The 26,666-nt window shown below is 41.6% G+C and overlaps 2 protein-coding genes across 4 annotated transcripts in view; one reads left to right on the top strand and one right to left on the bottom strand.

The window, feature by feature from the left end:
- The window catches only part of PCTP (phosphatidylcholine transfer protein), a 254,907-nt gene that overhangs the window by 184,379 nt on the left and 43,862 nt on the right, over positions 1 to 26,666 (top strand). The window contains exon 3 of one of the 3 annotated variants that reach the window (XM_054510889.2): positions 10,941 to 11,050. The exons of the other annotated variants lie outside the window; for them this stretch is intronic. The gene's annotated coding sequence lies outside the window, so the exon portion shown is untranslated. The remainder of the gene's footprint in view (positions 1 to 10,940; positions 11,051 to 26,666) is intronic. 3 annotated transcript variants of the gene reach the window in all.
- On the bottom strand, positions 18,595 to 20,822 carry TMEM100 (transmembrane protein 100). The gene is made up of 2 exons (XM_045889201.3): positions 20,638 to 20,822; positions 18,595 to 19,211 (listed from the first exon to the last, which is right to left on the bottom strand). Exon 2 carries the CDS (start codon positions 19,143 to 19,145, stop codon positions 18,741 to 18,743), a length of 405 nt encoding a protein of 134 aa, XP_045745157.1. The 5' UTR covers positions 19,146 to 19,211; positions 20,638 to 20,822; the 3' UTR covers positions 18,595 to 18,740.

The raw sequence follows: 26,666 nt of genomic DNA, 5'->3' as shown, positions 1-26,666 counted from the left end.
TGTATCCTGATTTTATAGGCAGAGACCTTCAAGTTAAGGGTCTCAGTGATTTATCCTCGATCACTCAGCTCAGGGTCAGAACCAGGATCAGGTAATCCTGCTTCAGGCTTTGTGCATATAATTCCCTAGAGGGTTTTTGGTTTTTTGCCTTGATGCAATCACCTTGCCTTTTAAATCCTATCCTGCTCCTCCTCCCCAAAGGGAACCTACTTTCCTGCCAACGTGGATTCTGCGTTTCCCTGAACACGTCCCACTTGTTCTCATATATTTCCCTTTTCTTTCACTTTTCCTTCTTCCTGAAATGCTTTCTTCTCCTCAACCCGCATTTCTCTCATTGAGATCCTGTTCCAGCTTGACAGACTTTTAGGATTCATTTTCTGCTCTCCTACATAAGTGACATTTCCCTCTGCATCTTCATCACACTCTGCTGATAACATTTCTTGTCACTCACATTTGTTTCCTTTTCTTCTGTCTTTTTTATGATGGCATTATGGCCATGTGTATACTTGCCTGTAGAATCCTGTTGCATTGCAAGCTCCTTGAGCCCAGTGACCAACTTTTTATTTCCTTGGCATTTACAACAGTGCTCTCTATACAATAGGAGCTTTCAAATTCTATTGAATCGAATGTATGCAACCCTGCAATAATATATAACCTAATTTTCATTTATCAAAATACAATTAAAATGTCCAGGGGAAGTTAAATGCTGCAAAGTATCAATGCTGTGATTAATCCTCACACAGTTAAAACTAAAACTCCTTAAGCAATGTCATAATTTATGTCTTTGCTAATTCCGTATTTGCATATACTAAATACATTGAAAGTGAATCACCACGGGGGTTTTGAATGTCTCGCTCCCACTTCTCCCCTTCACAGAGGTGTGGAAGTAGAGAGGACAAGACAGAGCTACAAAGCTGCCTAGGGAAGTTAGTATATTCAGATGCTCACCCCTAAGCTTCCTTACCCTTTTGTGATTCTGAATTGGTTTGGGTGAGTGAGGAGGGAAAGGGCAGCCCTCTGGGGATATTAATAAGAAGGTCTGAGGGATGAAGATCAAAGAGCAGCTTTGGCTGCAGACCAGGGAGTAACCTTAGTAACCGGCAGAGGCTCTCTGATCTCCATGCTCCTCCACACCCCCTGTGAGCTCACACTACATTTTGCCCCCTTTCCTGGAGTCACCACCCTTCTCAATTACAATCCACCCTTGTTTCTCCAAAACTCCATGTCCTGCAAGATGATAGGTCTGCTGTTTATTTGCATATAACTCACTATCTAGCCATCAGATAACCACCAGGAAAAGTTTTATGAAACTGGTATGAAAGCAAATTTTAGTTAGTATGAAAGTTCAGGGAGAGCTTGTTTCAGCTTTTTTTAAAAAAATATTTATCTAAAATGAATTATCCAAATTGGTCTTCTATAGTATTTAGCTTCGCTAACTAACCTACAGCCAGTTCATAAACCTTATAAAAGTTTGTTTTTTAAATCATCCATTGTGTGTTGTCTGGGGTTTATTCCAAAATAATTTGGTGGTAAATGGGAGTTGAGAGGAGGGTACAAATGAACCAAAACGGGGCACAAGTTGATAATTATTGAAGCCAGGTGGTAGGGACCTGGGTGTTCATTAGGCCGTTCTCTCTTGTATTAGTAGATGTTTGAAATTTTCCTTATAAATTTCTTCTTTAAAAAAATTCTATTTTGTCTTCAAATTCTGCCTCCATGCAATTCTAGTGTGGTTAACTTTCCTGTTTTAGAAGATAGGAATCATTACACTGGGTCATCTGCTCCCTCTGACTTTCTTATCATCCCATGTACTGTCTTCTTTTCATGTCCTGGCTTGGCAAAACAAGGGTCTGTCTGCTTGGTGGTCTTCAAGTACTATCCACAGAGTGGCCCAAGAATCTTGGGCATTGCCAGGCTGAATGCCCAGACTCCTTTCGTAACCATTTAAAAATATGCTGTGGTAGCGGGAGTTCCAAGCTTGAGGGTTTTATTTTCACTGAGGCCTTCGAATATTGCTGCTGGGCTGCAAATAGAAACCAGGACGGTGGCTTGTTTGCAAAAGTTGCTGTGTTCTTTTCCTCTGTTCTCATTCCTTCTCTCTCTCTGTCTCCCCTTTGTCTTCTCTTGGTAAAGCATCTATTGGTGGGCAGTTACCAGTCTGGGGATACGAGAACTTTCTGGTGTTAAATATTTCCAGGATATCAATAACCAAAGCTGTTTGGGCTGCTATGAACGACACCATGAATTGGCAGTCTGTGTCCCCTTTCTGGAGACTTCAACAATGTTATTTTTCTGGGACGAAAACAATGTCAATCCCCGAATGGGAGACCCTATTTGAGGAGGTGATACTCAGCTTGTGCTTCACAGGTGTTTTGGCAGCAGCAAGTCAAACGGGGCATTTCTCAAATCATACAAGCAGACGGACTTGCCATCTGATCTACAGCCAAGCTTGTCCTGCACAAACTACATCCACAATATTCTCCCTCTCAGTGGGCAATTCCCTGCAGCATTAGTCGCTGGCAGGTGGCCCTTGAAAGCCGCCCTGGTGAACTTCTGAGGTGTTGCCTTTCTCTGCAGCTTGTCTGATTCCATGAGGCCCTAGAGATCCTTGAACGACCAAGAAAGGCAAAGTGGAAAAGAAAAAAAAAAAAAAAGAGCAGTTCAACCAGTTAGAGCTCTGGGCTGTGGAGGAAGATGGCCAAAGAGGCTGGATTTACAGCTGTCCATCACCCCTCTCATTTGCACAGGAAAAGCATTTCTCTAATCCACCTGTTCAATTATTTATCATGCTATGCGTTTCCTCTTAATTGTTACTCAGGCAAAGCCTTTATGTTGTAAGGTGACACCCTAGTATTTTTTAACGACCTTAGGCAAAGTGATGGACACTTGATCCTGGAGTCAGATGTTCCTAGTGACGCAACTTGCTCTCCCAGTAGCAGAAAAGCTTCCTGCCTGATTAAGTTAGAACCGTGAAAGTGCGAAAATGTGTTGTCAGCCTTCCTTTGATGCAAGCACTTTTAGTATAGAGTGTGGTTGCAGAGGAGTGAAACAACACAAACCTTGCCTCCAAAGATCCCTTTTTGCTCTGGATTAGCCACTCCGTACAGAAAGGCAACATGTGTTAGACGCTTGAAATACCAATGATCACAGTCACGCCTTATCCAAATGTACATTTTTTCTGGGTCGACCCCTCCCCCCTCTCTGTTTCTTTTTCTGGGTTCGTTTGACAATGTGATCCCAACCAATTTGTGCCTGGCAGGGTGCCAGTCTCTGAACTCTCATTAACTACCCCAGTCAAGCAAAACAAGAAGCAATCCATTCTGTATTTGAACTTGAAATGGAAAATCATCTGTGTTTGCTTTTCTCGATAGGAGGCTGAGATGGAGCAAAAGGGTAATTCTATTTTTTTTGGACATGGGCTACTTCCCAGTGAAAACGCTGGGGAACCTGTGAGCAGTGGGTATCAGACCTACTGTGACTCAGTGCTGGCCTGTCCATTCTATGTTAAAACCACACAAAGGGCTTTCTCAATGCCATCTGCTTGGGTTTTCTCTACTACTCTTCAGGGTTCATAGGCAAAGGGTATTTTTAGGGTGTGGCTGTCTCATGAGGGAATAGTCTCAATTATTAATGATTCATTAATTTACTAATGTACCACAACTAATGCAATGAAACCAAACACACATAGGCCTCTATAGGCTATGGCCTATAAAAATTCGTAATTAAATACAAAGGAAAGGGAAAGTAATAGAGTATATTATATTCCTATTACTTTCCCACTCAAGATTCTTACCAGAATTTATTCCAAATTACTATAAGCACTTTGTTCCCATTCTATCTTGATACCAGAGGTATAGGAATCCAAATATTTGTAGTTAATACACAGATTGGTAGGCTTTTTTTTTGTTTTTGTAGAAAGTTTACGCCTGAACTACCTTAGCCAGACCTTTTTTCTTTTAAGTTTATTTATTTATTTTTTTAAATTTTTATTCTTATGTTAATCCCCATACATCATTAGTTTTAGATGAAGTGTTCCATGATTCATTGTTTGTGCATAACACCCAGTGCTCCATGCAGAATGTGCCCTCCTCAATACCCACCACCAGGCGAACCCATCCTCCCACCCCCCTCCCCTCTAGAACCCTGTTAGTTTTTCAGAGTCCATTGTCTCTCATGGTTCGTCTACCCCTCCGATCTCCCCCGCTTCATTCTTCCCCTCCCACTACCTTCTTCTTCTTTTTTTTTTTCTTAACATATATTGCATTATTTGTTTCAGAGGTACAGATCTGAGATTCAACAGTCTTGCACAATTCACAGCGCTTACCAGAGCACATACCCTCCCCTGTGTCTATCACCCAGTCACCCCATCCCTCCCACCCCACCCCCCACTCCAACAACACTCAGTTTGTTTCCTGCGATTAAGAATTCTTCATATCAGTGAGGTCATATGATACATGTCTTTCTCTGTTTGACTTATTTCACTCAACATAATACCCTCCAGTTCCATCCACGTCGTTGCAAATGGCAAGATCTCATTCCTTTTGATGGCTGCATAATATTCCATTGTATATATATACCACCTCTTCTTTATCCATTCATCTGTCGATGGACATCTTGGCTCTTTCCACAGTTTGGCTATTGTAGACATTGCTGCTATAAACATCGGGGTGCACGTACCCCTTCGGATCCCTACTTTTGTATCTTTGGGGTAAATACCCAGTAGTGCAATTGCTGGATCATATGGTAGCTCTATTTTCAACTTTTTGAGGAACCTCCATATTGTTTTCCAGAGTGGCTGCACCAGCTTGCATTCCCACCAACAGTGTAGGAGGGTTCCCCTTTCTCCACATCCCCGCCAACATCTGTCGTTTCCTGACTTGTTAATTTTAGCCATTCTGACTGGTGTGAGGTGGTATCTCATTGAGGTTTTGATTTGGATTTCCCTGATGCTGAGCGATATTGAGCACTTTTTCATGTGTCTGTTGGCCATTTGGATGTCTTCTTTGGAAAAATGTCTGTTCATGTCTTCTGCCCATTTCTTGATTGGATTCTTTGTTCTTTGGGTGTTGAGTTTGATGAGTTCTTTATAGATTTTGGATACTAGCCCTTTATCTGATATGTCATTTGCAAATATCTTCTCCCATTCTGTCGGTTGTCTTTTGGTTTTGTGGACTGTTTCTTTTGCTGTGCAAAACCTTTTATCTTGATGAAGTCCCAATAGTTCATTTTTGCCCTTGCTTCCCTTGCCTTTGGTGATGTTTTAGGAAGAAGTTGCTTCGGCTGAGGTCGAAGAGGTTGCTGCCTGTGTTCTCCTTTAGAATTTTGATGGACTCCTGTCTCACACTGAGGTCTTTCAACCATTTGGAGTCTATTTTTGTGTGTGGTGTAAGGAAATGGTCCAGTTTCATTCTTCTGCATGTGGCTATCCAATTTTCCCAACACCATTTGTTGAAGAGACTGTCTTTGTTCCATTGGACATTCTTTCCTGCTTTGTCGAAGATTAGTTGACCATAGAGTTGAGGGTCCATTTCTGGGCTCTCTATTCTGTTCCATTGATCTATGTGTCTGTTTTTGTGCCAGTACCATACTGTCTTGATGATGACAGCTTTGTAATAGAGCTTGAAGTCCGGAATTGTGATGCCGCCAGCTTTGCTTTTCTTTTTCAACATTCCTCTGGCTATGCGGGGTCTTTTCTGGTTCCATACAAATTTTAGGATGATTTGTTCCATTTCTTTGAAAAAAGTGGATGGTATTTTGATGGGGATTGCATTGAATGTGTAGATTGCTCTAGGTAGCATTGACATCTTCACAATATTTGTTCTTCCAATCCATGAGCATGGAACGTTTTTCCATTTCTTTGTGTCTTCCTCAATTTCTTTCATGAGTATTTTATAGTTTTCTGAGTACAGATCCTTTGCCTCTTTGGTTAGATTTATTCCTAGGTATCTTATGGTTTTGGGTGCAATTGTAAATGGGATCGACTCCTTAATTTCTCTTCCTTCTGTCTTGTTGTTGGTGTATAGGAATGCCACTGACTTCTGTGCATTGATTTTATATCCTGCCACTTGACTGAATTCCTGTATGAGTTCTAGCACTTTTGGGGTGGAGTCTTTTGGGTTTTCCACATAAAGTATCATATCATCTGCAAAGAGTGAGAGTTTGACTTCTTCTTTGCCGATTTGGATGCCTTTGATTTCTTTTTGTTGTCTGATTGCTGTGGCTAGGACTTCCAATACTATGTTGAATAGCAGTGGTGAGAGTGGACATCCCTGCCATGTTCCTGACCTTAGGGGGAAAGCTCTCAGTTTTTCCCCATTGAGAATGATATTCGCTGTAGGTTTTTCATAGATGGCTTTTATGATATTGAGGTATGGACCCTCTATGCCTATACTCTGAAGAGTTTTGATCAAGAAAGGATGCTGTACTTTGTCAAATGCCTTTTCTGCATCTATTGAGAGGATCCTATGATTCTTTGTTCCTCTTTTGTTGATGTATTGTATCACGTTGATTGATTTGCGGATGTTGAACCAACCTTGCAGCCCAGGGAAAAATCCCACTTGGTCGTGGTGAATAATCCTTTGAATGTACTGTTGGATCCTATTGGCTAGTATTTTGGTGAGAATTTTTGCATCCATGTTCATCAGGGATATTGGTCTGTAGTTCTCCTTTTTAATGGGGTCTTTGTCTGGTTTGGGGATCAAGGTAATGTTGGCCTCATAAAATGAGTTTGGAAGTTTTCCTTCCATTTCTATTTTTTGGAACAGTTTCAGAAGAATAGGTATTAATTCTTCTTGAAATGTTTGGTAGAATTCCCCTGGGAAGCCATCTGGCCCTGGGCTTTTGTTTTTTGGGAGATTTTTGATGACTGCTTCAATTTCCTTAGTGGTTATAGGTCTGTTCAGGTTTTCTATTTCATCCTGGTTCAGTTTTGGTAGTTGATACATCTCTAGGAATGCATCCATTTCTTCCAGGTGATCTAATTTGCTGGCATAGAGTTGCTCATAATATGTTCTTATAATTGTTTGTATTTCTTTGGTGTTGGTTGTGATCTCTCTTTCATTCATGATTTTGTTGATTTGGGTCATTTCTCTTTTCTTTTTGATAAGTCTGGCCAGGGGTTTATCAATCTTGTTAATTCTTTCAAAGAACCAGCTCCTAGTTTCGTTGATCTGTTCTACTGTTCTTTTGGTTTCTATTTCATTGGTTTCTGCTCTGATCTTTATTATTTCTCTTCTCCTGCTGGGTTTAGGCTTTACTTGCTGTTCTTTCTCCAGCTCCTTTAGGTGGAGGGTTAGGTTGTGTACTTGAGACCTTTCTTGTTTCTTGAGAAAGGCTTGTATTGCTATATACTTTCCTCTTAGGACTGCCTTTGCTGCATCCCAAAGATTTTGAATAGTTGTGTTTTCATTTTCATTGGTTTCCATGAATTTTTTTAATTCTTCTTTAATTTCCTGGTTGACCCATTCATTCTTCAGTAGGATGCTCTTTAGCCTCCATGTATTTGAGTTCTTTCCAACTTTCCTCTTGTGATTGAGTTCTAGTTTCAAAGTATTGTGGTCTGAAAATAGGCAGGGAATGATCCCAATCTTTTGGTATCGGTTGAGACCTGATTTGTGACCTAGGATGTGATCAATTCTGGAGAATGTTCCATGGGCACTAGAGAAGAATGTGTATTCCATTGCTTTGGGATGGAATGTTCCAACTATGTCTGTGAAGTCCATTTGGTCCAGTGTGTCATTTAAAGTCTTTATTTCCTTGTTGATCTTTTGCTTAGATGATCTGTCCATTTCAGTGAGGGGGATGTTAAAGTCCCCCACTATTATTGTATTGTTGTCCATGTGTTTCTTTGCTTTTGCTATTAATTGGCTTATATAATTGGCTGCTCCCATGTTAGGGGCATAGATATTTACAGTTGTTAGATCTTCTTGTTGGATAGATCCTTTAAGTAGGATATAGTGTCCTTCCTCATCTCTTATTACAGTCTTTGGTTTAAAATCTAATTTGTCTGATATAAGGATTGCCACCCCAGCTTTCTTTTGGTGTCCATTAGCATGGTAAATGGTTTTCCACCCCCTCACTTTCAATCTGGGGGTGGCTTTGGGTCTAAAATGAGTCTCTTGCAGACAGCATATCGATGGGTCTTGTTTTTTAATCCAATCTGATAGTCTGTGTCTTTTGATTGGGGCATTTAGCCCATTTACATTCAGGGTAACTATTGAAAGATAGGAATTTAGTGCCATTGTATTGCCTGTAAGGTGACTGTTACTGTATATTGTCTGTGTTCCTTTCTGGTCCAAGTTGCTTTTAGGGTCTCTCTTTGCTTAGAGGACCCCTTTCAAGATTTCCTGTAGGGCTGGTTTTGTGTTTGCAAATTCCTTTAGTTTTTGTTTGTCCTGGAAGCTTTTTATCTCTCCTTCTGTTTTCAATGACAGCCTAGCTGGATATAGTATTCTCGGCTGCATGTTTTTCTCATTTAGTGCTCTGAATATATCCTGCCAGTCCTTTCTGGCCTGCCAGGTCTCTGTGGATAGGTCTGTTGCCAATCTAATATTTCTACCATTGTAGGTTACATATCTCTTCTCCCAAGCTGCTTTCAGGATTTTCTCTTTGTCTATGAGACTCGTAAGTTTTACTATTAGATGTCGGGGTGTTGACCTATTTTTATTGATTTTGAGAGGGGTTCTCTGTGCTTCCTGGATTTTGATGCCTGTTTCCTTCCCCAAATTAGGGAAGTTCTCTGCTATAATTTGCTCCATTATACCTTCTGCCCCTCTCTCTCTTTCTTCTTCTTCTGGGATCCCAATTATTCTAATGTTGTTTCGTCTTATGGTATCGCTTATTTCTCGAATTCTGCCCTCGTGATCCAGTAGTTGTTTATCTCTCTTTTTCTCAGCTTCTTTATTTTCCATCATTTGGTCTTCTATATCACTGATTCTCTCTTCTGCCTCATTTATCCTAGCAGTTAGCGCCCCCATATTTGATTGCACCTCATTAATAGCCTTTTTGATTTCGACTTGGTTAGATTTTAGTTCTTTTACTTCTCCAGAAAGTGTTTTTCTAATAACTGCCATGCTTTTTTCAAGCCCAGGTAGTATCTTTAAAGTAATGATTCTGAACTCTAGATCTAACATTGTACTAATGTCCGTATTGAGTAGGTTCCTGGCAGTTGGTACTACCTCTTGTTCTTTTTTTGAGGTGATTTTTTCCATCTTGTCATTTTGTGCAGAGGAGAATAGATGAATGAGAGAACAAAATGCTAACAGGGTAACAACGTCCCCAGAAAATATACTCTAAACAAATCAGAAAAGACCTGAAGCAGTGAGAAAAGAAAGGGAAAGAGAGAAAAAAGAAAAAGAAGAAAAGAAAAAGAAAAAGATAAAGATAAAAACAAACAAAAACAGAACAAAACAAAACAAAAACAGAATGTGATCAAATATGATCAGGCTGGTATATAGATCAATGCCACACACTAGATTTTGGGTGTATTTTGGTCTGGTAGAAGAAAGTGCCTCCCAAAATTTTAAAGAAAGAAAAACTTATATATGTACAAAAATAAGGGTTGATATGATGAAGGGATGGATTATGACTGTAAAGATGGAAATTATAAAAAATTTGATAAAAGGACTTGATAAGAAGTTGTTTGAAAAAAGAAAGAAGAGGATTAAAAAAAAAAGGGAGAGAATGTGATCAGGCAGGGGAGTAGAAAAAAACCATACACTAGAGATTTAGGGTATATTTTGATCTATTAGAAGAAACTATCTCAAAATTTTAAAGAGAGAACAACTTATATATATATGCCAAAAATACGGGTAACTACTATGAAGGGATAGAATATGACTCTAAAAATGAAAAATAAGAATGTTTTTTTAAAAAAGGGATTGATAAGAAGTTGGTTGAAAAAGGGAAAAAGAAAAATTAAAAAAAAAAAAAGATAGTTAAAAAAAAAATTAACCTTGAAAGACTAAAGAATCATGGTAAAAAAGCCATGAATTCTATGTGCAGTATTCCCCTAGCCCTGGAGTTCTGCCATTCTCATTGATCAGTAAACTTGGTTTTGGCTAGCTGTTCTCGCTGATCTTCTGGGGGAGGGGCCTGTTGCCGTGGTTTCCAAATGTCTTTGCCGGAGGCGGAATTGCCCCGCCCTTGCCCGGTCCGGGCTAAGTAATCTGCTCGGGTTTGCTCTCCCCAGCTTTTGTTCCCTGTGAGCTTTCCGTACAGCTTTGGAGGCCGAGAGTGAAAATGGCAGCCTCCCAATCTCTGCCCCAGAGGAGCTGAGAACTCGGGCCCCACTCCTCAGTGAGCCCCCAGAGAAAAGCCGTCAGTCAGTCCCATCTCCCCGGTCTCCGGCCGCACTCCGTGCTCACCTGGCCTGTGACCGTGCTTTTCTATCTCTGGCACCCGACCCCATGTGGAGTCTCCAAACCCAGCAGATCCCCACAGTGCGCTCCCGCGCGTCTCCTCCCGGGGGAGGAAGGGGAGTCTCCCCGGATCTGCCGCTTGTTGGGTCCCTGCTGGAGGAACAGTGGCCCAACTGTTCTGCGGATCACGGTTTATGGCAACCCTGAGCTGGGAGTCCATGCCTTGGCTCGGTCTCTGCAGCCGGCTTCCCTGCTTCTATCCCTGGGAGCTCTGCCGCACTCAGGCACCCCCAGTCTTTCTGTGACCCCGAGGGTCCTGAGACCACACTGTCCCATGAGGGTTCCACCCTCCGCTTAGCCACCAGAGTGACGTCCCTTGGCGGAGCAGACTTTTAAGAGTTCCATTTTGTGTTCCGCGGCTCTATCACTTGCCAGAAGCTGCGACGGAGGCCCCTCCCCCGCCATTTATCCTCCCGAATATCGCCTCAGATTCACTTCTCCGCACATCCTACCTTCCAGAAAGTGGTCGCTTTTCTGTTCAGAGAGTTGTTGCTATTCTTTTCTTTGATCTCTGGTTTGTAGGTGTTCAGAATGGTTTGATCCCTATCCAGCTGAATTCCTGAGACCAGACGAAATCCAGGGCTCCTACTCCTCCGCCATCTTGCTCTGCCCCCTACAATTTCTTTCATGAGGTAAACTGCCATTTTTTCTACTAATATCTCATTTGAACTGATTTTCTGGTAACTTCTGTAGCTTTATATGTCATAAAACTCCCTCAAAGCATATCAGCTAGGCTTTAAAATTAACTTTAAGATAGATGCTAGTACCACTTAATATATTGAGTACCAGTCATTGATATAAAGCACTTTTTATCTATTAACTCAGTTAATAGTTATTATAACCCTTTGAGGTATACTATTAATATTCCCATTTTGTTGATGAGGAAACTGAGGTACAAGTTTACTTGTACAGGACACAGAGCAAGGAAGTGGTAAAACTGAATTTCAAGTCTAGGCACTTTGTGTCTAGTGTCCAGCCTTTAACCAGAGTGCTACACCATCTTCAGGGGGATAATTATTGAAATGATTATGAGGAAGATTTTAGTTATGATAATATTTTTTATTCACCATCCCCATAGTGCTCATACATTAAAGTGAAGTATTTCTGCTCAATTAGAACCTGAACATTTGATTCTCTAGTCGTAAGTTTGAATCTTACAGATATTAGAGTTACTGAGCCTCTTTGCTTGGACAGATTTTTGTAATTGATAAATCCCCTTAAGGAGTTTTTTCATTGTTGCCTTATAGCGATCTGGTGAGATAGAGAGGCTGAGGGCTAGCTCTCCCCATGACCTTTCAGCACTCACTCTGGGTGTTCCCTCTGGGAGTATCCCTGATTGCTTCTCCTTACTTACTCCTGTCACCTGGCCAACTCCTCTACCTGTCCTGCCCTTATCAAGTCACCACCTGCAGGAAGCCTTCTTTGATTCCCCCTAAAGTATGTCAAGTTTTCCTGCTATGCACTTCCGTCACACCCAGCCTCCAGTTTTGGGCTGGGGCTGGCTGATAATTCTGAGTCTTGAATTTTCCACACAGGAAACTCAAGGATGCTGAGAATGAAAGCACCAGATTTGGTGGCAGAAGATGTGGCTGGGGTCCTGAGTCAGTCCTATGTTTGCTAATAGGAGTGTCTTGAAAGGTGCAAAATGCTGCAAATATATGGGAGTTACTATAAGATGATGTGGCTTCAGATGGCAAATGATTCAGTAATCATCTACCTTTTTAGTCCTGGTTTCTCAAAACTGTTGACTCACTCTTTAGCTTTAGCTCAAACTCTTGACCCTGTGTTGCTTAGCTTCTGTTTGGGACATTTATTCAAGAATCAGGTATTGGAAGGTTACTGTGTACCAGAGAGTATCAACATGGTGGATAAGTGAGTGGGTTCTAGAATCTGAACTCAGACCGTACTCTACTAGCTGTGTGATCTCAATTACTTGGCTTAATCTGTGACTCCATTTCCTCATCTATCAAATGGAGGTGATAATAGTACTTCCTTCATTGGACTGGGCTGAGGATCAGATGAGCTCATCCACGCAAAGCTCAGAGCATGATGCTTGGAGCATAGTGAGAACTCTATAAATGTTGTTAGCATGGAGAACCAACTCTCAGTCTTTAGCCTGGTTTCTGGTCTCCAGAGCACTTCCTGGAGAATTTATCTCTTGCTGCTTTGCTTTTTCAAAGCCTAAATCTAATTCGTATTTTTCCACTCTAATCTCTTCTCCCACCTCTAGCCTGCTCTGCCCTAGTAGAGCCCAGCTTCTGGTGCCACATCCCTTTTTTTTTTTTTTTTAAAGGTTTTATTTATTTGACAGAGAGAAAGACAGCCAGAGAGGGAACACAAGCAGGGGTAGTGGGAGAGGGAGAAGCAGGCTTCCCGCGGAGCAGGGAGCCTGATGTGGGGCTCGATCCCAGGACTCTGGGATCATGACCTGAGCCGAAGGCAGACGCTTAACGACTGAGCCACCCAGGCGCCCCGCCACATCCCTTTTTAAAAATATATACTTTAAGAGCAAGTGTTACATCCACCACAATGACTAAAATGGGAGATTGAAAATATTTTAAAAAATTGATGATGATGTAATGCATCCAGAACTCTCTTATAGTGCTGGTGAAAGAATAAATTGATCTTACCATTTTCGAAAACTCTGGCAGTAAAGCTGAACACACACCTACCCTTTAATCCAGGAAATCCACTCTTGGGTATATTCTCAACAGAGATGTGTATGTACGTACACCAAAAGTCACATAGAGGAAATCTCACAAGAGCACAATATTATCTGATGCTGAATAACAAATTACTCTAAAGCGTAGTAACTTAAAACAACACACATTTATTACCTCCCAGTTATTGTGGGTCAGAAATCCATGAGTGACTTAGCTGAGTGAAGGGCCAATTTATCCATTAGGTCCAGTATGTGCAGTGCCTAGAGCCCACAATACTTTTCAGTACAATTTTCTTCTTGCAATAAGTGAAATACATCCTCCTGCTCTTCCCTCCCCTCCCCTCCCCTCCCCTCCCCACCTCTCCCCTCTCCTTCCCTTCCCCTCCATCCCCTCCCCTCCCTCCTTTCTTTCCTTCCTCCCTTCTTTCCTTCCTCCCTTCCTTCCTCTCTCTTTCCTTCCTTCTTTCTTTCCTTCCTTCCTTCCTTCCTTCCTTCCTTCCTTTCTTCTTTCCTTCTTTCTTTTTCTTTCAAGTGAAAGAAAGGGCCCAGAGAGACAAAAGTGCCCAGGGCCCACAAAAATCATAGAATTCAACCCTGACTGTGTGGTTCTGGCTGAAGGTGTCTTAGGAAGTTTTGGTGAGGCTGTCAGCTGGGGATACAGTCATCAGAAGATTCCACTGTGGGAGGATCTACTTCTAGGTTCACTGAGGTAGTTGCTGGTAGGTCTCAGCTCCTCTCTGGCTATTAGCTGGAGGCCTTAATTCCTCACTACACAGGCCTCTCTACAGCTTCCTGAGTGTCCTCATGACATAGCAGAGGGCTTCTGCCAGATGAAGGCAAGAGAGAGAAAGAGAGAGAGAGAGAGAGAGAAACATCAAGGCAAAAGCCTCAGTGTCTTTATAACCTAATCTTGGAAATGATGGCACATCAAGAGGCCAGGCACAAAGAGTACACTTCGTATGATTCCATTTATATGGAGTTTAAAAATGGGCAAAACGACTCTATGTGTTAGAGGTGAGAATAGTGTTCCCCCAGAAAGATAATGACTGGAAGTAGATTTAAGGGGGGCTTGGAGAAGCTGCTGCATTTAGTTTCTTCATCTGGGTTTTAGCTCTACAGGTTTGTGAAATTAACTAAGTTGCACACTTTTCTCTATGTATGTTATACTTCAAAAAGAATTTTTCAAAAGTCCGTGTCAGAACACTTTTATTGTCTTCCTTTCCTAAAGAGACATTCTAGAAATGGTATCTGTTATGGCTTGGTGTATATCTGGGATAACTACAATATCTGGTCAACATTTTGGTCCAAGGCTGTGAGACCTTGACTGAACAAGTCACTTATCCTCTCTGAATAATGGTTTGCAAAGAGCTGGGTGGACACATGCCCTTCCAGCCTCAAAGTGTGATGGAGAATGTTGGGTAACATCAGGTACAGTTGAATGCTGTTGTACACAAGATTAAGTACTAAAGTCAGGGAATAATGTAAAAATCAACTATAAACAAACTACCCTTGACAATTTTGTAGATAACCCCTAAATCACTGGGATGCCCTTGGAAGCTCAAAAGCCAGGCACTAGGAGTGTACTTCTTTTGTTTCTCTTTAGATTTCTGCCTTTAGTCTTCTTTTCTGCGGGGCAGCCTAGGACAAAATTGGCTTGAATGGCAGTGCGGGGGGTGGAAAAAAGGATTTTTTTAAATAATATATATAATTTTATAATATATATAATCTCTTTTATGTTGAGGGCACCTAATTGAATGTCCCTATTACATATACTTTTACAGTAATTCCAACATATGTGAAAGCACTGAAAATTATAACAATATTAAGGAAATGTAGTGATGATTCATCTTTGGAACAGGAGCTTTCCTTGGAATATTTTGGGTCTAGAAAGCCTTTATGGATAATGTCAAGGTTAAACAAAGTGACTGATTAAAGTCAATTAACCAAAACAGGGGGCTGCTTGATGCTTAATGACATGTTGGGATAATAAGTAGAGAAAGAGGCTAACGTCAACATTAGATATTACCATAAATAGCAATTTTGCAATTATGTAGTACTTTATAGTTTACAAAATCTAAATCATTTCTTAAAAATTAACCTTACTTTAAAGATGAGGCTTAACTACTCAAGGTCATCTGACTAGCTTAACAGGAGAACTGGGATTTATAATCAGATCTTCTAAGTTCAAAACCAAAATACTTCCCAGGAGACCAGGAGATCTCCCCCCAGCCCGTTTATGAGTGGTGATGGTGCAAAGAGGTAGGTTTGAGGATTTGTGGTCTAGCTCTCCTGGGCTTATGCTCTGGCTTCAGCCACGTGCCTAATCCATATGACCTTGACCATCTTCTCTAGGCGAGATTCCTAAGATTAACCAAGATAAGGTGGGAAGCACAGAGTTACCTGGGTGGCTATGATTCTCACCTAGGTAGAGACCTGCTGCACAGGATGAGGTCAAAAGTTGTCCTTGTGTGACCCAGGATGTGTGGGGTTTAGGGTTATTCAGCTGGGTGATACAGCTGGTTTCTGATGCTCCAGGATTGGGCCAGGTTATCTTTTTAATACATATATACCTGCATCATGCTTATGTATGCATTCCATATCTGCTTATCAACCATTTGAAAAGATAAACTTTGCCCAGTAAAGACATATGTTATGAAATAATTGTGATATCATAATTCACCCTCATGGGAGTTGGAATTCACAATGCATAGGACAATCTTTGTGCCTTACAGTTTTGCAGAGGTGTGTAACTCTTTAATGGGACTGAAGGCTCCCAGATAGGGCTCCTCTACTGACTAGGGGGACCCAGATGTAGCCTTGTGAAGTGGCTTAGGGAGGAGAGTAGTAGTGGGCTCGGTGGAGAATCTTCTCCAACTCCTCACATTTAGGAGAGATAGTGCTATGTCCAGATATGATTCCATTTCAGTTATAATTTGTCATTCCAGTGTTTCCTTTGGGACTCAGGTAGCAGCAGGAGGCCCCCTGGTGGCCTGAAATCATTCATGAGTTTGCTCATCAAGCATTTTGAAGGGCCTGTGTGGCTGGAGAAGTATGATGGTAGTAAATACTCACTTACACCTGTTGCTTACAGTTGAGGCAGGGCAGAGTAGGATGACCTATTTGGGGAGAGTTGAGAACTAAAATATTTTCTTTTAAGAGAGTAAAATAAATGGACAGTGATTCTAGATAAACCACTCGCTTTCTGATTTTTCATTCTTTAGTTCATTTAGCAAACATTTATTGAGTACCTACTCTGTGCAAGATATTGTATTGGGCATCACATGAGGGTTAAAAAAATGACATCATCCCTTTTAAGGAACTTTGGAAGAGGATAAAACATTTATGCCACCAACATGGTAGAAAATGAAAGGTGCTATCAGAGAGTAAATGAGTAAAGACTCTCAAAGGAGTAATTACTTTGAGATAAAAGGGAAGGCTTTTTAGGAAGGGGTTGCATTTAGGCCGGAGCTCTAATGAGAAGCAGGATTTGGAGACGTTGAGACGGAGCGGGACAGGATGGCATTATGGAGGAGGGAAAACAGAAGTTGAACATACATGGAAGCAGGAAACCACAGTCTGATTCAGAATGGTGAATAGTCTGATCTGGCTAACTCATGAGTTTTCGGGCTGGAGTGCCGTGAAAGCTGGATACATCTGTTTGGATCGGATAGTGGAGAACCTTGAACACTTGCCTGAGAAATTTCTTCATCAGCAATGGGGAGCCTTTGAATATTCTGAGCAGAAAAGAGGCGTGTCAAAGCACAGACTCCCTCCCATTGAAACCAACCTGATACTACATACTTGCATTTGGCCTGAGGAGTGTGGATGTGCATGCATTTAAGATAATTGTGGTGTACTCTACTATAATGAACAACTCCAGGCTTGCACCATCTGACCTTCAAAGCCAGGAGAAACGAGGCCATCAAGGTTTCTCCCCTTAACAAAACTACAGGCTACAGTCAGTGCCATAGGGCTCCTGCCACATGAGGTTTGTTTGGTTTTGCTTCGCATTTCCAAGGTTTAAGAAAGGCTTCAGGCCTGACTATCTTCCCATACTAGTTTCATGTGGTTTAAACAACATGGACTAGGGATATTCCTGGCAAGCGTTCTGGGGTAGAGTCCTAGCTGGGTGTAGAATAGCTCAATATCCACAGAAATCAAGCAGTGATCTTATTTGCATTGTATTAGAACTAACGCAGTTAAGCAGACTAAGAATCTACACAATGCCTGACATATAGTTGATGCTCAAAAATAGGTGAAGCAAATATTTAACAACTGATTGAATAGTTAATGCACATTTAATAACACATTATAAAATTCCTGACTCCAGGAACTGTTTTCCTAATTGTTAATGGCATAGAAGTTGTTGAGAATGTAGTGAACATAATATTATTCTTCACAAGTCATAAAAGAATGATATAAAAAGGGGCGTCTGGGTGGCTCAGTCGTTAAGCGTCTGCCTTCAGCTCAGGTCATGATCCCGGGGTCCTGGGATCGAGCCCCGCATCAGACTCCCTGCTCAGCGGGAAGCCTGCTTCTCCCTCTCCTCCTCCCCCTGCTTGTGTTCCCGCTCTCGCTGTGTCTCTGTCTGTCAAATAAATAAATAAAATCTTTAAAAAAAAAGAATGGTATAATAAAAAATAAAAATCTTTTAGACAAGTTAGGGAGAAGCAACATGCCCATTCGAGAGAAATACATTTGAGACGTTGCCAACGAGGCAAGGGAAGATGGACAATTTGGAACTGCAGTAAACATAACTACAACAGCAACAAGCATTTAAGAAATTTCAGCAGCAATAAGTATTTATTATTTTGAATGAAATGTACATTAAACTTTATATAAAAATCATCAAAAGTGCTAGGTTGGATTATTTTAATATTAATTTAACCCCCCATGTCATTTAGTAGCTACATCTTTTACCTTTTAACTTGACTCATTAAAATCATCTAAAACTGTCCAATGTTAAAACATAAAAAATATTAGTTTTTCTTTAAGAAAAAGTACCACCAGTGATGAGTTATTGAAAGCAAAAAAAAAAAAAAATAGATGCCAGAGAATCAGCTTATTAAAAAAATTATCACAGAATTTCATAGAAGGATGCAAAGTCTGAGGTGATTTAGACTCTTGGCAGAATATTTTTTTATGATACAACTTCTTTAAAGTGTGGGTTTTCTCTTCTTTCTTTCTTTCTTTCTTTCTTTCTTTCTTTCTTTCTTTCTTTCTTTTTGAGGCAGGTAGCTGGTGTGCCAGAACTATCTGACTATTTATTTTCTCATCTTTCCTTGGCTACTTTCCAAGGTGAACTGAACATTGTCTAATGCTGTGCACCTCCCATGACCCCTCAAATGTCTAATATAGAGAAAAAGCTGATTTTTCAGTCTCAGAAATAGCCCTTAGAGTTAAGTTTGTCATTAAAGAAGACACAAGTAGGTTCTTCATAAAACAACCCCCTCTACCCTCCCACACTCAATTCACCCCCATCCCTCTGGTCTCCTGCAATGCACCATTCATTCTCTCCCAATGCACCATTCATTCTCTCCCACTGCACCGATCATTCTCTCCCACTGCACCGTTCATTCTCTCCCACTCTAGTTCTGGGTGAATTGGATGACACACTGAGAGAAAGTTTTCAGGCCACATATCCCATTGGGGATTCAGTCCTAAGCAAACAAGCTTCTCTGATTCGCCACAAGAGCCGTCTGACTCTCCCGTCTCTTGGCTTTCTTGCTCCTCTGCCTCACCTTCCAGCACAGGGCACTGGAAGCTAACAAAAAAAGTCCAGATGACAGGAGGACTAGACCCAAGATGGAGATGATGGAGCCATGGGAATTGAAGCTGTAAGCCACAGCAGTGACCACTATTCCAGCGATGAGGACCACCACAGCGAAGGGGATGATGCAGCGGTAACAGGAGAGCTCAGCACCCCCTGTAGCAGCTGTCAACTGAATCTCACTGACCAAGGGGACTGTGGTGACCACCACTTCGGTGTTGGGGCTCTTCTCCATTGTCACAGGCTTGGAAGATGTTGGGGTTCCCAGGATCTCCTTTATGGGCTCTTCAGTCATTTTTACTAGTGATGTTTCCTAGCTGGGTTCACAGACTAGACCTGGGGGTTCTCTCCAGGGTGGAAGCTGTGGAGGAGACAGAACATATCAGGTAAATGCATCAGAGTGAGCTCTGTAAGTAGAAGTGAAGAGCTGGGGAAACATCTCTGGGGTCTTTTCTAGGAGACACAGATGCATGTGAAAATCAACTTTCATATTTTTTCTCCTGATTGTTTGCGTTCTCTTTGCAAAAAGCAAGATAAAGTGATAGCCATAAAAAAAGGGAAGATATAAAAAGCAGGAAGCACTTTACAGTGCTTAATATACCCTGACGATCTACAAATGTTTTACAAGGCTTTCCGCTCTGTCTATTGCTTCTCATTCCTCTAAATGCACTGAAAAGTCTCAATCCTGATCCAAAAGACAGCCTCCTTCATGGGGAGAATACACTATAAACAATCCTTTGCACGGTTCATTCCAAAACTCATAGCAACTTAGACTCTGCCAATGTTTTCAGGCATAACATGCATTCCAAACTATCACTCATTCACTGCCCACCAAATCAGTGTCAAGACCAGCAGACAGTGTGCAAACGAGGTTCTCCTATAGCAGATGACCGTCAGCAGGTCTTTATTTTTGTAACTATTTAACAGTGCAACATGTGTCCTGGGACTGCGGTGGGGTTGCAGGTCAGCAAAAATTCAGCGGCAATAAGACCAGGATTTGTGATCTGAAATGGGGCTATACCTTCCAATCCATTTGAAAAAGGAAAAGTTGCGGGGGGGGGGGATTCAGTTTTGTAGGATATGATTTTGTAATTTCTTACATTAAAGTAAGATTAACTCTTAGAGTAATGAGCTGTCAATTCAAAATTTTCCATGGAACTCAACAAGGAATTTCAACACTATGCGGACCATGACATGTATTAAAAAATAAGCATGCTAGATTTTCAGCAAAGTTTTAGACTTTCTTTATTTTCCCATGCCCTTGCTGCGATATACCTTTCTGGATATTTTGAACCGGAACACTTCAGGACAAAATCTGAAACTCTTGGTCAAAAGCGTCTGGTTGAAATGCTGCCTAGGAGAAATCAGTGAATGCTCTTGTCTGCTGTTCAGACATGTTAAGTCATTCTCTTTTGTCTCTGAGAAGCGACAGAGCAGCTAAAGGATCGAGCAATTACAGTCACTGAAGAAATTTAGAGGAAGATTCTGGAGACTACTTCAATGAGGTTAATACTTTGAACGAATGAAGCATCCACTGAAAACAAATTCAAGCCCAAATCAGCATATCACTCCCTGTGCAATGAAGCTAAATATTAGAACTGCCTGTCTGCCTGTAATTTTTAGTCACCAAAATTAATCACTGCTGTCCAATGATACCCTAGTATCATTACTTGGCCAGTAAAAGGATATTTGAGATTATGTCTGAAAGCAAAAAAAAGTCTTCCCCCAAAGCTGAGGCATAAGCTAACTTGCAAATGAAGATTTGTCCCCAAACGACACACACATACCTCTGAGAAAAGCAATCCATTATCAGGGGAGCCACCGAACTTGGGAGGGAAGAATCAGCAGCGCTTGAGCTTCTTCGGCCAACTTCTGCGAAAAGAGCCTGTAATAGCACGTCTGTCAATAAAATGACAGGACAAGAATCTCCTCTGGGGAAAAGAAAAGATAGAAAAATACTGTGCTGTATGGTTGGTTTCAGATCCTGGAGTTCCTTCTTTTGCTCTACCTCTGTTCCTAAATGACGCTTGTCTTTCCCTCTCTCTCTTTTTATTTCCTCCCCCTCTGGATTGCCCCTCCCTGTCATTTTTTTTTCCTTCGTTCTCTTCCTTGCCAGCAGATTTCGAGTTTTGGCTTCCCCCAACTCTGCTCAGTGACATGATAAGTCAGAATGATTCTAGAGTCCCCAGAGACAGGAGCCAGCTTTTACTTTTATTTCTCTTGCAGCATTTACTAAGTAGACGGCTTTGCATTACTCATTTTTTCCCCAGCTAACCTCCAGATCTTCCTCCCACCCAACAGGCATTTTCATAAGAAAATCCCCGAGTCAGCTCTGCAGACCCAGCTGAGGGGACAGAGCCGAAGGGACAGACTCTTTAGGGCAGCAGGAACAGCTGTGAAGTCATGGGGCAGCTGAATTCAGCCTGTAAGCCTGCAAAAATCCACGTTCCTAGGCTTCCCCAGTATTCTTTATTTATATGTGTGTGGGGCCATGTGAAGCTTAAAACCTCCCTTGTTTGATATTAATTCACTTAGGAATGAGGGTGGGGGATGCAAACGCTATGGTTGAGGGAGAAACCAATCATCTTGATTTAAACACGATCACTTACTTCTCGTGCTAAGAGGTGAGTACTTTTGGCAATGCGGAAATTATCATCACCATCATCGCTGTCATGTACAGAGAGGATCTACTATGGATGTGACATACAGTCTGCATGCATTAACACTAATTCTCACTAGTTTACAAATGAGTTTATAAATAGTTTATAAATGAGGCTTGGAGGGTTTAAATAATCTCACAAAGGTCACACAGAAAGAAAGAAACCCTTATTTTGAACCCCAGTCTTTAATGGGCACATAAATCATGTGGAGAGCTCGTTAAATGTAGAATCTGATTTAGTAGGTCTGTAACAAGCTCCTGGCTGATGCCAATCTGCTGCTCCTTGGCCCACTTTTAGGAGAAAGATATTTTAAACATTCAAGTAGACATGGTTTGATGCATCACACTCTCAAACAATAAAGTTAAAGGTTTATATCTGCCCATTCCCCAAGTGGCCTTACAGATTTATACTTTTTTTTAAGATAAGCTATTGGAAATTTTAAAGCCCTAGATTGCCTTTTTAAGAGAAAAATGAGATAGTACTTGGACACTATTAAAAGCTCACCCCTATACTTCTGTAGCTAAATGATATCCATCCTCTATATTTTAATCTCTACAAGTTTTAATAATTTCTTTTTAATTAATATGGCGAATCTACAAATGTGAATTAGATCTCGGAAGAGATTTGTTCCCTTCTTCCTCTTGGGGTTGTTAGATTTCTTTAACTATTGGTGCAGTGCTTGGATGTTCCTAGGCATCTCCCTTCTGTTCTAAGATAGCCTTCTGCATCTAGTAAAAATACTTTGATGATTTTATCATAAAGGGGGAGGGAACAGAAGTCCTTTTTTCTAGAATGGAAGTCAGAGAGAGGGCTTCTTCATCGCAAAAAAAAAAAAAAAAAAAGTTGAAAAGTCCCAGAGGCCTGACTTCACCAAGTAAGGGGAGACCAGCATGCTGAGAACCCTGAGTACCTGGCCAACCAGGTACAACCCAGGTACAAAGTCCTCCTAGCTGCCATCCTTGTACTTTTAAAATGTGGGGTCACAAGAGATAGAGCCATCATCCAGGAGAAATGCTGGTGTCAAAGATAAGGGATGCTTAGGACCAGGGCATTTCAGCACTTGCCAACACTGCCCTGGGAAGATGGTGATACGGAGGCTGCTGGCTACATACATTGGAGGCTTTGGGGATGCTCCTTATAAGAGCATCAATCCCTCCCATCTGCAATGTGTGGACTTTGGGCACAGTTCCTCTCCATCTCCTAGCATAGGTCTCTTTCCCCCCAAAATAATCCAGTAAACCCACTGAAGCTCTCAATATCACCTTACCCTGTTGAATATCATAGTCCCCTATTACCAAAATCAAAGGTAATGAATCCAACTTTCACCAGAGAGAAACCAGAGGCACCATTTTTCCGCAGTGAGCCCTTGACTGAATCTGTAATAAGGGACAGTGAGTGTATCTGTGTGCTGGGAACGGGGGCAAGTCTGTCATTACTTGTAACACCAAAGCATTCTTCAGCCTTTCCAGGCTCCAAGCATCTCATTCACCCTAATTCTTCACAGAGAGTGTGCATATGCCTAGATACACAGATGCACATCTTCAGACTCTAAGTAGACAACCAATGATTTGTATTGATAAATACAAAGACGAAGAAAGCTTTGGGATAACACAGAAGTTGTATACGAAGAATAGGCACCAATCATTATACTCACGGACACACACAGTTTCAACTGACTTTTATCTCTTCGAGTTGAAATGCAGGGAGAATTCCTAGTGATCAGTGCTGATGTCTTTGAATATTTTTACCTGCTTCCACTCTGTGCCTATAAGATACTAAACCTTCTTGGGAACTCCTTAAGGGACACCTGCCCCCAAATGCAGAATCTTATCCACAATGAAACCAGTCTTCTTTCTGCAAGCCTTTCAGAAGGGAGAAGAAATCTTTCTGGTTCTTTTTAAAACACATGGCTCCAGGAGATTCTTTTAAGTTTGGGGAACTTTTCAGAAAGCTTCCAGTGCGTGAATTAAGTCAATGCCCCCCACCACCCCCTATTACCCCTCTGTAGGCATTCAACATTTTTTCCCAGATCTTTCAAAAAGCAAGGCAAAGATTCTTACCTTTCCCAGCCAGAATCCGACTGAGACAGCTGCCCGCCTCGGCCAACAGCAACCCAGAGAGGGGGATGCAAATCACCACACTAGGGACTGTAAACAAAGTACTCAACAAGGCTTAAACACAATTAAGGGGCCGGAGAAAACTTGGAGAGAGGAAATCCTTTAAGTGCCGCTGCATTTTGTTCGGTTTCCCTGTATGAGAATGTTATCCATATTTTTAAAAAGGGAATCAAGTTTGAAAAGAATGTCCTGCTTTGTTTTACTCTCTTTATAGCCTCATTCAGGCTTTCATTTTCAAGATGTTCCCTACCCAAAGCCCCCATCCTGATACTCCTCTGTCCTACTTGGAACCTGCAGAAAAGAATTTGTCATCTTTGTTCTATACTTCCAGGCGGGTGTGGGGTTCGGGAGGTATGTGGGCATGGGGAGCGGGGTGTAAACTAATCTCTTTCATCCTAATATGCATGTAAGAAGAGGAGTAATTGAAGAGGAGGACTCATGGTGAAAATGGCATGTGGTTTCTTGTGTGGACCCTTTCCCTAAAGTCCCAGACAGGAGTGGTCTTTTCTGCGCTCTTCATCAGAGGATGGCAAGGCACCATGGGAATGATGGTTTACTGGAAAATCACATCTCTGAGGAACTGAACTGCTAATCAGCACCTAATTTCCAGGCTTCAACATCAGTCTGGTGCTGGGAAATTGAGACCACCCTGCAACATGTAACATTCCCACCAAAGGCATCATAAACAGCAGAGCTTGCTAGTCTGGAGAGAATTTCCCCAAATTTGAAAAAATCTTATTTCACTCAGAAATGAGATTAGAAACAAAGCTATTTAGGGACAGGGGATACAGAAGTGGAGGAGGGCAGGGAAGATGATGATGACAAAGAGGAGATTTCGCCCCTTTCCCTTTGATAGAAGCCAAGGTTCAGTCCCTGGGCTGGAAAGGGGGCGCATTTTGATTTTGCCATTGACTTTATGCTGTTGAAGACCTGGAAATTGCTCCTTTGGGAACACACAAACTTTGCATTTTGTGAAGAGCACCCCCACGTGTATTCAATTACTCGCCCATATTTGCTTTCAGTTTGCCTTTGCTTGGTGTGGTTCAGTTGGCTAATTTCCAGCAGCTCTGAAGATGCCAGTTCCTTCCGGCACTCTGTCCAATCACTGCATGCCTTTGATCTGGGTCATCACCCAGTCCAGTTGGATTCAGTGAGATTTGGGAAGCTGGCCAGTTTTTCTCCTTTCCAATGCTTCTTTTAAGGGTGTGTCTGCATTTATGTTCTGAAATCACTAACATTTTGGAAAGTGATCTGTGCTTGTGTGTTCATTTTGGATAACAGGTCATGTTATTACTGCTTTCCCCCACACCATTCCCCACCCCCAGGCACTTTTCTTTGAGCCCTAGGACATTAAATAGAGAGATCTGATAGCACCAAGAGGAACAATGGGTATGCCTTAGATATAAATATATATTTTACTATTTGCTGGTCAATTTCCAGCTACCAGAAACTCATGAAGTCCACGTGAGTATAAAAAGGAAAACATACATCTTTTAGATACACATCCTGGTCACCATTCTCTTACCCATTTTGTTCTGAGTAACTACGAATGATCATATAAACATAAAAAAACAGAGTTGCTAAATCAAATGACACAGTGGAACCTTAGGGAGGGCTGAGTAAATCACCTCTCACTTCAACAAGAGCTAATGGGCACTCCAGCCTCAGATGAGAAATGATTTTCTTGTTTCAAAATCTGAATATAAAAAAACAAAACAAAACAAAATCTGAATATATTTTGAAACTGCTGTGTTCCTGATACATCACCATGTATCTTGCATAATCCTTTGTATTTATGTATTATTATTCTTTTGAGCCCTAAGATGAGGAACCTCGAAGGTAAAGAGTTATAGCAAATTGGGCTACTACTAGGGAGAGAGGTGAACCAGGATTCAAGCCTAAGTGCTGCTTTCTCCTGTGTTGTGCTGAGAAGACTGTTGTGTAGTATTTATGAGGTTGCGTGTCTCTTTCTAACTTCAGAGGAAGTCCCGTTTTCTTGGGTTCAGGATGACATAGTCTCACTAGGTTTAGTTTTGGAAAAGCGTTTTGAGAAGGCGTACCTATTGCTTCTAGGATGATGAAACCATGTGTGTTGCCTCATATGCATCTGGGTTTTGAAATTGAGCTGTCCTCTTACTAAGCAGATCTGGGGAGGTTTGAGACACACCCTAGTACCAGTGGAGTCTTGCCAGATGCCACGGCAGTAGGGACATTTCAGATGTCACCCAGGCCATTCCTGTGCTTTCACGAACATTTAAGTTCCACTGGTATTTACTATACTCTTCTCAGGTGCCAGGGATTTGTTTAATGTTCTAGTTGAGAAGGTACAATCTAGTAAATAAAGCATGGTCTCTGCTCTCAGTGAGCTCATAGCCTAGGACAGGAAAGCCACAAAGCAACCTATGTGAGTAACCTTTTTACTAGAGGGGATAACAAGCTGCTATAGGAAGCCCAGGCAAAAATAAGTCAGCCTGGCATGAGTGGGAGGGGAACGCTTGATGGCAGGCAGACATTGAGAGTATTATAAGTAGGGAAGGAGAGAAGGTGAGTCTAGGTGGAAGGATGCATATAAACATAGCTCAGAAAAGTGTGAGTCCTCACCGAGAGCTTGGAGTAGCCTGTGTGGTTGACTTGTAGAGCACCTGGGACAGACAGAGAGCAGTCCGAATAAGACTGGAAAGGGTTTATGGTGAGATTATGGCCTCAAGGTCAAGTTGGGACTGTATTCTGAGAACAATGTGTTTTTTGAGCAGAATGGCATGGTCAGCTCTCTGCATTATCACAAGTAGCCTGGCTACTTGTGGGAAGTCAGAGAGTATGACTGGGACACCAGTTAGAAAATCTCTGTGATTGTCCAGGTGAAAGGTCCTAGGGGCCTGATATTAGGAAATGTGGGCAGGTCTAAAGACACCATAATAGACAGAATCAGCAGAACTTGGCAGTGAATTTTCTGTGGGAGAGGTGATCAAGGGAGAGGGAACTGTAAGGTTTTAAGGCCTAAGTAATTAAGAGCTTGGTGATACTGTCACCAGAAATAGA

Source organism: Mirounga angustirostris, unplaced genomic scaffold, assembly GCF_029215605.1.
Source record: "Mirounga angustirostris isolate CCGP_5_RB_7025 unplaced genomic scaffold, mMirAng1.0.hap1 SCAF_17, whole genome shotgun sequence".
In the NCBI taxonomy this organism is placed as follows: Eukaryota; Metazoa; Chordata; class Mammalia; order Carnivora; family Phocidae; genus Mirounga; species Mirounga angustirostris.
Note: the sequence above shows the minus strand (reverse complement) of the source record. Positions and strands in the feature narration are given on the sequence as shown.

What these genes read in the sequence shown, in the direction of transcription:
- TMEM100 (XM_045889201.3), bottom strand. Translation starts at nt 19,145, where the DNA reads ATGACTGAAGAGCCCATAAAGGAGATCCTGGGAACCCCAACATCTTCC.